This window comes from Pyrus communis, chromosome 17, assembly GCF_041283825.1.
Source record: "Pyrus communis isolate YQ-2024b chromosome 17, ASM4128382v1, whole genome shotgun sequence".
Taxonomy (NCBI): domain Eukaryota; kingdom Viridiplantae; phylum Streptophyta; class Magnoliopsida; order Rosales; family Rosaceae; genus Pyrus; species Pyrus communis.
This window is the reverse complement of record NC_142581.1, coordinates 27,692,510-27,705,000: the sequence shown is the minus strand read 5'-3', so window position 1 is coordinate 27,705,000 and position 12,491 is coordinate 27,692,510. Positions and strand designations below refer to the sequence as shown.

The window sequence follows — 12,491 nt, the reverse complement described above, 5'->3', positions numbered from 1 at the left end:
AAGAGTATCCAAGATAACTCTAATGATCCCAAGAAGAAGAAAAATAGAGCATACTCTTAAATAAATGTAATAACCCGTCCCGGGATTTACGTAGGAAAATAGGTATTTTTTGTATTTTTCACTAAGTTTGGGGGATACCTTTCCTTTTAAAATTGTTTTTCTAGCCTTAATTGGTGAGCCCAAGGGGCCCACCCCTGTTTTTGTTCCCCGGTCTCTTCCCTTTTTCCTTTTCCTTTATTTTTTGTTACTGAAAAGTCTCTCTCTTCTCCCTCACTCTCTCTTCCCGTGCTCTCTCTCCTTTCTCCTCCTCTCGGTGCTCCTTCCTCCGACAAGAACACACACACACACACACCCATGCCCACACCTATAACTCTTTTCTAACCCCGTGGTTGTGCTTTGGACGTCAAACCACGAAGAAAACCACCTCGGAGGCATTTCCCAGTTTTCCGACGAGCACCGCCCCTTTCGAGGCAATTTTCGGCCAAACCACGGCGAGTTGGTCGGCGTGCGAGGTATCAATCTCTTCGTCTCGCTGAGTACTACAACTTTCCTTTTTGTTTCACCCAATTTCATTGAGTATTGAAGAAGTTATTTTCATTTGAATCTTACCCAGTTCCGGCGGACACCCGTGGTTTCCAGGCTGTTTTCCGGCCAACTCCGACCACAATGACGGGAACCAAGGGTATATTTCGATTCCTTACATTCGGGGCTTCAATTTGGTATATTGAATGTCATGTTTTGGTTGAGTTTTGAGCTCCAACGGAGCTTGGGAAATCTCCGGCCGAAGTCCGGCCTTCCCTCTCCTTGGAATCCGGCGACCACCAAACCCAACGGCCTTAGGGCCTTGGTTGCAGCCCAAACCCATTTACCCTTTTAATTGGGCCATTGGGCCGTGAGGTTTAAGCCCAAACCCAATCCACCTAAAACCTAAACCCATTTCTGTTTTTACCCTAACCCAAACCCTTTAGGCCCAAACCCGGATCCAACCCAAGTCCAAACCCTTTAACCCAATCCGGATCCAAACCCATTGACCCATGACCCGTGACCGTGACCCGTTGACCCGTGACCCGTGACCCATGACCCGTTGACCTGACCCGTGACCCTGACCCGTTGACCCTGACCCGTTGACCGTTGACTGGGTCAGCGTTGACTTTGACTTTGACCGGTCAACGGTCAACGTTGACTTGACCGTTGACTTTTTGGGTTTTCGTGCGGGACCCCTCCTAGGCTAATTTCGACGTCCTGAACCCGTTTCCGATGTCCGTTTTCCCAAATTCAATCGTTTGAGTAGAGTTTGACTAAATGTACCCTTTTTGTGCTTAGGGGCGTTTAATTGTGGCGTTTCCGTCTTCGCTAATGGCGTGGCTTTTCGACGGCGAAGTACTGTGAGTGGACCCCTTCTGAAAATGCATGTTTTGATAGTAGAAATGCATACATGAAAAGCATGATTTGATGATTATGTTTTATGAACGTTTTACGAGATAACATGCTTACTGAGACTAGTTTGAATTATTACTATTTTTCCTATAACCCATGTTCTTATAGCATATCTGATGGATGACGATATGATATTTAGAACATGTTTAGAACACCTCTTTATAGTATAGATGATGGATGACTTTATACTATGAAGTTGATTTTCAATATATGTATGTTCACTGGTTTTGTACTTACCTAGTGGTCATTTCCGCTACGGGACGTAGGGATAGATCCGGTCCGTCCCGGACGACGGTTTGGTGTTGGCATAGGGCCTGGAGTGTGTTTTCCTCTGACTGTCTGCTCAGAGACGGGGAGCCGGCAAGGGGCCTGAAGTGCATTTTCCTCTGACTGTGTGCTCAGAGACGGGGAGCCGGCATGGGGCCTGAAGTGTTATATTGGACATTCACTAGTGATTATTATTGTTTATGCGAATTATGATTTGAGACATTGCACGACATGCTAGGTTTCGGAAAACCTATATTTATCATTATATATATGTGTTTTCATAAAACCTGGGGGTTAGTACGTTGATAACTGTTTTATTATATATATATATATATATATCAACTTGGTCCACTCATGTTTGTTTTGCGCCCCCTTCAGGACTTAGAATCGAGGCATACAATCCCGACGTCCAGGCACTTCTGCATCGGCATCTTCGAGTCCTCTCGGTGTAGGACCCACTCCTTTGTTTCATTCAATTTTATATTATTTTCTTCTAATGTTCTAGATTAGAGGTGTGCTCTGAACACGGTCCTTATTTGCATATTAACTATTCTTTTATATTTATAAACCTTATTGATCCCTTGTTTTCAGCATTTGCACTTAATAAATGGCTTTCGTCACCTTCGGGTGTCGGCCAGCACGTGCCTATCCTGGTATTCGGGGAATATCGGGGTCGGGGCGTGTCAGATTGGTATCAGAGCGTGGTTTTGTTCAGAGCATACTTAGGACCTTCTCCTACTGTAGTTGTTTGTTTGTCATGACATCATTTGGATGTCACGACTTCTGAATTTGGTGTCATTCGGCATAGTTGTGCAAACCTTTCTCTGTTTGAAATTTCACCTTCTGGTTGAAATACAAGAATTCATGTCTGGATTGTGCCTCAGTAGTGATGAAGTGGATTGTTGGATGACTTTCGACATCGGATCGGTACTCTACATCGTGCATTCCCTGGGAATTTCAGACATAATTGGTTTTACCTAGGAGCGTTGGGAAACGGAAAAACCCTAAGTGAGTTGAAATTGGAAGATTTGAAGCGGTTTTGTACTTTACGACGTGCATTCTCAGGGAATGGCGGGCACAGTTAGTGTTACTTGGAAGCGACGTGTTCTAGAAATCCTAGTTTGAGGGAGTCTAGTCGAGATCAGCTGTAGATACGAAATGGCGATGCCACTCTGCGACATGCGTTTCCTAGGAATTGCGGGCAGAGTCAGCTCTACATTGAAATCTCGAGAAGCGGAAAAATCTTGACGGTACGAGTTGGTTGAGATCAACTAGAACCCTGAAACGATGACATCACTCTGCGACATGCGTTCCCTAGGAATGGCGGGCAGAGTCATATTGCAGTGGCAACTACTTGAAATATTCGAAGTGTGTTTGAGAAAGCAAGAAAGCGCTAGTGGTGACGACGATTAGTAAGTGGTAGTTGGTGGGAGCAAATCAATGTTCTCACACTCATTACCACTGAAGAAACTTGTGTGAATCGGTAGAACGAATCTTCGATGATTGTTCTATCAGTAACCTTCTTGCTTACCTCAATGGCGAAGTCAAGTTCCTTAACCTTTGATCGTTAGCTCTACACCAAATTCTTCGGGCGTTGACTTCATTTAAATTAGATAATTTCTTAAGTGACTCTTCGGTAGCAGACGCTATTCCCACCAATTTTCCAAAAGGAGTTGCAATTCTTTTTGTTGTTGTAGTTGGATTTGGTTGATGAAGATCCATACTTGTTTGGATAAACAGACTTCTTGAACTTCACCTGGATTTGGCACTAGACGGTAAGTCCTAGCACCTTGTCCACATACTTTCGGGGGAGGTGAACTTAGCCTCTTGCGTGTAGCCCAACTGACTAGTGCCCTTATCTATTAACTGTTCAGCTTTGTAATTTTCAGTGTAATGGCTTGAGACTACCATATTCATCATTGTACGAAGATCGAGCTTTACTTTGAACTTCCCTGGACTCATTGAGCTTTGGTTTGCTCAAGAGCATCACTTTGAGGTAGCCAATCGTGTCACTGCATGCTTATGCAGACTGCTTTGTATCTTTCTTCTTCGTCACTCTGTTGGTTCAGAGGTTCTATGTTTAATTTTTGAACTTTGAAACAACTCTCACAACGTATTGTGAATTTCGAAATGTCTTTGGCCTCATCAAATTTTATTAACTGTTCTTGACTATTCTTAAGCTTATACCTATTTCCTTTTTGGTTAAGAAACCAGTCAACCTTACCGTGTTGATTAACCAAATAATCATAAACAGTGATTTCTATTTCTGCATCTTTACCTTCCTTCGCTTGTTTGTTCTTGGCATGATTTCTCACTCATCTAGATATCTTGTACTCTAGTTTTAATAAACTTGTTTTGATCCTCAAATTCTTGAGTGTTCTTCTAGCCTTATCTACATGGTTTCTCACTCAATCAGTGAAGAATTCACGATCGATCAATTCGGCGGAAGTATGCGCCCAATTCTTATCTTTTCAGACAGAAATGTTGGGAGCATAATCTTTTCACAAGCTTACCCTACTTACTAGAAAGAGTTCCACGTGGATGTGAGGTTGGAGTTGTCTTGTGGTAAGAGGTTGGTGAAGATTGTGGTGCAGGTGAGCAGCAGATTGCATCATTATCTTCACGCTGGATTGAATGGTCACCACTCATTATCTTACTACAATTCATGACCATCATATCGCACTTTGGTAGACGTTTTCGATGATGTGATGTGTTCGCTTCAACGTAGTTTTCCACTACCTTAACACCAGGATCCTTCGGTTCGTGAGCACGTGAGCGTGATGTTTGTGCGATCTTTTAGTAAGAGTTGGATGAAGGTTTGAGTACAGAAGGTCAGCGGATTGTATCACCATCTTACTATAATTCATAGGCATCACATCGGTTTTTTTTCCAATGTTATGTGCTGTCTCAACTCATCTTTTCACTGTTCCGCTTCAAAACTCGTTGTGAGTACGTGGTTATTGAAACACTTCTAGCAGATCTGTTTAGTACACTTTGGGTTGGCACCCCAGCGCGGTCGAGGCGAGAATCGAAAAATCTTTACACTTCTCTCGAAAAGTGTGTACTCTCATTTGTTTTTAGGTTGATCACTTGAGAGTCATTCTTTCCATCAACGTTGACCTTGTTTTACTAGAAATCTGCAACTAAGCAAAATTGGAGAGGTGGTTTGAGCACTACAATGATTCCCAAGAGATACTGCTTGTTGGGAAAGGTGACTTCTCGTTTTCTGCTTGCTTGGCTTGAGCTTTTGGGTCTACTAGCAACATGGTAGCCACTTCCTTTGAATTCCAAGGTACAGTTTTCAAATGGGTTCTTTGTTGGCAAAACATTGGAGTAGTTGGTCACATTTGGAAGAATTGAGGAAGATAAGATGCTTGATACTGGATAGAGTTCTATGACGACCGTTTCTGTTTTGTTCGGTTTGAGTACGTTTTTTTTTTGCGACATGGTACGAGAGTTCTACAGGCAATACTGGTTAGCAGAGGAGTATTGTGAACTAGTATTCGATAGATTGAATTTACGACGCGTGAAATTGTGCACCCTCAGCAAATTACTGCTTGCTTATCGAGACAACAAATGTGTGATCGATATCACGGGCGGCCGACTGTGGTATTGAAAACTTATTCGTTGGGTTCGTTAAGCAAGTAGGCAGGAAGATTCGCCTTCAGCAGTTGGTACGAAGTTGCTATTGTTAGGACTTGACCTAGAGACGCATCTTTTCTTGGAGTACGTGACGTTTCGTATGCTTAGGCGAGACCCACTCTCATTTTTCAGTTTTGAGTTTCAGTTTTGATTTTCAAGAAGTATTTTAACTTCCTTTTCTTTAATTATTTGTTTTTGTCATTAAAATGTTTTGGGGGAGGTATTCTCGTTTTCAGTTTTAAGTTAAGCGCGAGTTTTCGACCTATATGTTAGTACATATCTATTTTGACTATTTTGACGCTATAGTATTTTGCGTACTTATTTTTGAACTTACGTCTATATATGTTTTCAACTTTATATATTATTAAAGTATGTTTCTACTTTTACACTGATGGGGAAGAAAGTAAGAGCTTGGAGGCATGATAGAGGATTTGGCAAACCGCTCGCGACGGTGTGGTATATTCTCTTTGATGCACCCACTCTGACTTGAATTCTCTTTATACATATATTCTTCTTCCTATTTTCAAGCTTTTTGGTTTAAGTGGTGATTTTAAATTTCGGGACGAAATTCTTTTAAGGGGGGTAGATTGTAATAACCCGTCCCGGGATTTACGTAGGAAAATAGGTATTTTTTGTATTTTTCACTAAGTTTGGGGGATACCTTTCCTTTTAAAATTGTTTTTCTAGCCTTAATTGGTGAGCCCAAGGGGCCCACCCCTGTTTTTGTTCCCCGGTCTCTTCCCTTTTTCCTTTTCCTTTATTTTTTGTTACTGAAAAGTCTCTCTCTTCTCCCTCACTCTCTCTTCCCGTGCTCTCTCTCCTTTCTCCTCCTCTCGGTGCTCCTTCCTCCGACAAGAACACACACACACACACACACCCATGCCCACACCTATAACTCTTTTCTAACCCCGTGGTTGTGCTTTGGACGTCAAACCACGAAGAAAACCACCTCGGAGGCATTTCCCAGTTTTCCGACGAGCACCGCCCCTTTCGAGGCAATTTCCGGCCAAACCACGGCGAGTTGGTCGGCGTGCGAGGTATCAATCTCTTCGTCTCGCTGAGTACTACAACTTTCCTTTTTGTTTCACCCAATTTCATTGAGTATTGAAGAAGTTATTTTCATTTGAATCTTACCCAGTTCCGGCGGACACCCGTGGCTTCCAGGCTGTTTTCCGGCCAACTCCGACCACAATGACGGGAACCAAGGGTATATTTCGATTCCTTACATTCGGGGCTTCAATTTGGTATATTGAATGTCATGTTTTGGTTGAGTTTTGAGCTCCAACGGAGCTTGGGAAATCTCCGGCCGAAGTCCGGCCTTCCCTCTCCTTGGAATCCGGCGACCACCAAACCCAACGGCCTTAGGGCCTTGGTTGCAGCCCAAACCCATTTACCCTTTTAATTGGGCCATTGGGCCGTGAGGTTTAAGCCCAAACCCAATCCACCTAAAACCTAAACCCATTTCTGTTTTTACCCTAACCCAAACCCTTTAGGCCCAAACCCGGATCCAACCCAAGTCCAAACCCTTTAACCCAATCCGGATCCAAACCCATTGACCCATGACCCGTGACCGTGACCCGTTGACCCGTGACCCGTGACCCATGACCCGTTGACCTGACCCGTGACCCTGACCCGTTGACCCGTTGACCCTGACCCGTTGACCGTTGACTGGGTCAGCGTTGACTTTGACTTTGACCGGTCAACGGTCAACGTTGACTTGACCGTTGACTTTTTGGGTTTTCGTGCGGGACCCCTCCTAGGCTAATTTCGACGTCCTGAACCCGTTTCCGATGTCCGTTTTCCCAAATTCAATCGTTTGAGTAGAGTTTGACTAAATGTACCCTTTTTGTGCTTAGGGGCGTTTAATTGTGGCGTTTCCGTCTTCGCTAATGGCGTGGCTTTTCGACGGCGAAGTACTGTGAGTGGACCCCTTCTGAAAATGCATGTTTTGATAGTAGAAATGCATACATGAAAAGCATGATTTGATGATTATGTTTTATGAACGTTTTACGAGATAACATGCTTACTGAGACTAGTTTGAATTATTACTATTTTTCCTATAACCCATGTTCTTATAGCATATCTGATGGATGACGATATGATATTTAGAACATGTTTAGAACACCTCTTTATAGTATAGATGATGGATGACTTTATACTATGAAGTTGATTTTCAATATATGTATGTTCACTGGTTTTGTACTTACCTAGTGGTCCTTTCCGCTACGGGACGTAGGGATAGATCCGGTCCGTCCCGGACGACGGTTTGGTGTTGGCATAGGGCCTGGAGTGTGTTTTCCTCTGACTGTCTGCTCAGAGACGGGGAGCCGGCAAGGGGCCTGAAGTGCATTTTCCTCTGACTGTGTGCTCAGAGACGGGAAGCCGGCATGGGGCCTGAAGTGTTATATTGGACATTCACTAGTGATTATTATTGTTTATGCGAATTATGATTTGAGACATTGCACGACATGCTAGGTTTCGGAAAACCTATATTTATCATTATATATATGTGTTTTCATAAAACCTGGGGGTTAGTACGTTGATAACTGTTTTATTATATATATATATATATATATCAACTTGGTCCACTCATGTTTGTTTTGCGCCCCCTTCAGGACTTAGAATCGAGGCATACAATCCCGACGTCCAGGCACTTCTGCATCGGCATCTTCGAGTCCTCTCGGTGTAGGACCCACTCCTTTGTTTCATTCAATTTTATATTATTTTCTTCTAATGTTCTAGATTAGAGGTGTGCTCTGAACACGGTCCTTATTTGCATATTAACTATTCTTTTATATTTATAAACCTTATTGATCCCTTGTTTTCAGCATTTGCACTTAATAAATGGCTTTCATCACCTTCGGGTGTCGGCCAGCACGTGCCTATCCTGGTATTCGGGGAATATCGGGGTCGGGGCGTGTCAATAAAACTCACAAAACAAACTAATTAGCAAAGTTTTTCTTATTTAGCTCTAGGCTTTGTTTTTCCTTGGATGATTTACAATGCTTGGGGACTTGGGTATTTATAGCAAACCAAATGAAAGCTACACTACACACTTAATTAAACTAAGATTATTTGCTACCACACAAAACCCATTAATTGCACCTAATTTTTTCCACTCAACCATACCTAACATTGATTCTACCTAACATTGATTCTCAACATTCTATATCAAATTATCAAATAAACATCTCGCACAGCAGTTAGCTAATCAATTTTTCTAATGAAACAAACCCGTCTTCGATCATGAAAAGCGAAGGGAAGGAAAATCAGAAATTGGTCTTTGGGCTTAACAAAACCTCTCCACACGTAGAACAGCATGAAGGACAACATTCAATTCCAATCCCGATCGGATGCAAGTGTAACTTAGCAAGCATGAAAGCATACAATGGGGACATACCTCCACAATTCTCCCTTTTGGAAGGCCACCACCTAAGGCAAAGTCTAATGTCAAGCAGCCACTGGGAAAAGTTTCACTGCAAAACCAACAGAGTATTAGATAATCTACATTAGCACTGATATGAAATGACAAGTAGATAAGAAGCACATACACCAAGGCTCCACCAGCACTTCCTAATCTTGTAACACTTCCCTTCCCAAATGAGCTATTTATATCATTCATGGCTGCTTCCAGTGCTTTTTGCTGAAATAAAAAGCACTTTGGTAATCAGAGTTTTATCTACTTTTAGCTCAAAGTTTTAGTCTTTCTGCATTCGCGTTTGTGGGTAATCACTGATGCCTCTTCAAAAGCACTTTTCTGCTTTTGGGAAGCAAAAACGAAGATAGAGGCGAAAACGCACAACGGGTTTTCGAAACCATACCCGGTCGACGAAACGAGGGTCGGAGTCTGCGGAAAGAGCGCCATTGACTTTGGCTTGGAGCTCACAACGAACCCTTTTGATTTACTTCACCGCCATGGAGTGTAGGTTGAAGCGCTGAGGGAGAGAGGACTGGAATAGCAGAGGAGAAGGTAAGCAGTGGGAGTGCGAGTGCGAGTGCGAGTGTGGGTTTGAGAAAGTGAGCGAGTATCTCATGCTTCTTCCGCTGCTGCCTGTGAATGCTAAAACCATTACCAAGTCTAAAACCTCTGATAACCCGAAACTAAAAGTGCATAGTGAAAAATGAGAGATAATATCAAGAGATGGGAAGGGCGGCAAGGCCCTGCCCCAGCGTGAACATTTTCTGTGGGTTGGGTTGGGTTATGTATTTCACCCTCCATATTGTCATTGGACACCCAAGACATTATTTTTGTTAATGACATTTGTCTCCTCCAGCAAATATGTAACCATAAGGTGAAGATTCTAACCCGTGACATAAAGTCTTAATACGATAATATCTTTTAAAATGACTAAAAACGTTTTTGATAGAAGTGTTTGTGAGTTCCAAAAGCACTTCAAGTGTATTTTGAAATGAGAAGATGTGACATCCCACATCACCCAGGGAGTGATCCTTAAATGTATATTCACATCCCTACCTAGCACGAGGCCTTTTGGGAGCTCACTGGCTTCGGGCTCCATGGGAACTCCAAAGTTAAGCGAGTAGCGCGCGAGAGCATTCGCAGGATGGGTGACCCATTGGGAAGTTCTCGTGTGAGTTCCCAAAAAGAAAACCGTGAGGGCGTGATCGGGGCCCAAAGCGGACAATATCGTGCTACGGTGGTGGAGCGGGCTCGGGATGTGGTCCGTCCCAGGCGGGGATGTGACAATTGGTATCAGAGCCTAACCCTGGCTGCGTGTGTGCCGACGAGGACGTTGGGCCCCTAAGGGGGGTGGATTGTGACATCTCACATCGCCCAGGGGAGTGATCCTTAAATGTATATTCTCATCTCTACCTAGCATGAGGCCTTTTGGGAGCTCACTGGCTTCGGGTTCCATGGGAACTCCGAAGTTAAGCGAGTAGCACGTGAGAGCAATCCCATGATGGGTGACCCATTAGAAAGTTGCTCGTGAGTTCCCAAAAACAAAACTATGAGGGAATGGTAAGCCCAAAACGGACAATATCGTGCTACGGTGGTGGAGCGGGCCCGGGAAGTGATCCGTCCCGGGCGGGGATGTGACAGAAGAGCTTGGCTCCTTAAGGTCAAAGTACTTCGTGCTTATTATTGAAGCTGTTAATATTATAAATCACTCTGTAAAGATCATCTTTGCAAAAAAAATTGAATTAAAACTAAGATCATTTTGTCAAGAAATAGATAGACGGTTTGTAATACTCCAATCAGTCTGTTTTTTACTGTTCGAACACTAGACGATCTTAGTTTTAATTGATGTTTTTGTACAGATGATCTTTACAGTATACAGAGTTATTTATAATTTAAAAGGTTCCGACCATATGCATAAATAAACCACATGGTATTTTAATGAGGAGTTCCTCCTTAATCCTTGAGGAGCCAAGTCTTTCTCTTTTGAAAGAAGTATCGGTTGTGTACTTATTGCAAATGTTTTTTTTGAATTCACTCGTATTTTTATTAAGAATTGGTTTCAAAAGCGTTTTAATAAAAATATGATTTCTGTCATTTTAAAAGCATGGATTTGATTTGTAGTATTTAAATTGAGGCTTGGTGAATTTTGGTTGTAGCTAGTAATAAGAGTATGGAGTTGGTGGCGTGGGAGTATGGAGTTGATAAAGAGAAACTTATGGCGTCTCTTTTTGTTGCTTGGCTCTTCTCAAATGCAAATGCAAAGCGGTTTCCAGCGGCATGAGCTTGGCCGTAGCATGTAGGTAGGAGGGCGTTTTGGAAATGGATTTTGCATGAGTCTGGACGCATTTTGTAGGTTTTGTCGACCGGGTACTAGGCTTGTAAGTTGTATGTCACCAAAGCAAGTATCAAACCAAAGTCAAATCCGCTTCGAAAGCTGTTCAAAAGGAAGGATCGATCATAGAGGTTCATGTGATGACAGCCAAAGACAGGAATCAAACGTTCATGCTCGCAGCACAGCTGGGACGACGAAGAAGATTACCGAGAATACAGTAGCCAGCCGTGCTGCTCTATTTCGAAAGCATTGTTCCAGGATGATGACCAGTGGACTAGAACTACAATGAGACATGGAAAGCATATACATTCCCAAAGAAACTGTAACCATTTGAAGTGCAAGCTTCTGCCGTTTAACTCCATTTGTCTTTATTAATTTTCTGTAAAAACAACTACATTTTTGGGTGATATGCAACATGAAATTGTTCCGATAATTAAAGTAGCGAAATTTAAGTTTCAAAGAATAAATTGAAATTGAAATGAAGTTCAGGAGGCGTACCTACAAGTTATGTTTTATGATTTCCAGAGTTAAACTTTGTTATATTTTTATAGAATAATATTCGATTCACTTAAATTGAATACGTAAACGATTGAATTGGATTCAGTTGGATGGTACCAACAAAATCGAGTGGTAAGACTTATTTCTTATTAAACTAACCCATCAACTTAACTTGTTTTGCTATTGAACATTTATTTTTAATTTCAATAACTTTTGCATTCCCAGCCTTGTAGCAGCATATGGCACTCTTGGATGTCATGCTGAAACGGAGGCGATGAACTGAGGACAACGGCGTTGGCCAATCGAGTAATGGCTATTTCCGTTGAAATTGGGGGTGTCTGATTGGTAAGGAAGAAGGTTTGGAGGGTGGATGATTTTTGGTGATCACTGGCATTTTTTTTTCTAGTTTAGGAGATAACGGAAAGTTCATACACTTTCAATAGTATAATTAAGTAAACAGACATGTGTCGGGTTATTAGAGAAGTCATAGAGAGGCCGCAATCATATTTAGATGGAGAAGATTTGATTTCTTTTTGTTGACGTTGACATTAAATCATTCTTGAATTATGATGCATATGTGATTTCAGATATACCTAATAAATACCCAGGAGGGGATCCTCTTCTAATCCCTTTCACCAGGTCCACCAAGGCCACAAATCCGTACATTTAAAATTTGATTCAACGGTTAAAATTATTATAACTTTTAAAGTGAACCCCAATTTGTAACCATTAGATCAAATTTCAAAATTCTAAATTTGTGACCTCGATGAAAGGGATCAGGAAAGGATCCCTTTCCTAAATATCCCTTTTGAATATAAAATAGAAAGTACAGTGTATGATTGCTGCTCCAATTATTATTATTATTATCCTCCTAATTTAATTAATTATTATTATTTT

General features: G+C 42.1%; 1 protein-coding gene and 2 long non-coding RNA genes across 3 annotated transcripts in view; 2 read left to right on the top strand and 1 right to left on the bottom strand.

Annotated features, from left to right (window-relative positions):
* The window catches only part of LOC137709451 (DNA repair protein recA homolog 1, chloroplastic), an 18,793-nt gene extending 9,230 nt beyond the window's left edge, over window positions 1-9,563 (bottom strand). The window contains exons 1-3 of the mRNA XM_068448541.2: window positions 9,168-9,563; window positions 8,898-8,989; window positions 8,747-8,822 (exon numbers count right to left, since the gene is read on the bottom strand). Of these exons, the coding sequence (XP_068304642.2) occupies window positions 8,747-8,822; window positions 8,898-8,968 (147 nt within the window). The 5' untranslated portion in view covers window positions 8,969-8,989; window positions 9,168-9,563. The remainder of the gene's footprint in view (window positions 1-8,746; window positions 8,823-8,897; window positions 8,990-9,167) is intronic.
* Window positions 630-2,341, top strand: LOC137746528 (uncharacterized). The gene is made up of 3 exons (XR_015958312.1): window positions 630-682; window positions 1,324-1,385; window positions 2,083-2,341. It is a non-coding gene; the product is annotated as an uncharacterized LOC137746528 (long non-coding RNA).
* Window positions 6,133-8,168, top strand: LOC148689756 (uncharacterized). The gene is made up of 4 exons (XR_015958313.1): window positions 6,133-6,383; window positions 6,485-6,553; window positions 7,203-7,264; window positions 7,962-8,168. It is a non-coding gene; the product is annotated as an uncharacterized LOC148689756 (long non-coding RNA).
* Window positions 9,564-12,491: the final 2,928 nt, after the last annotated feature.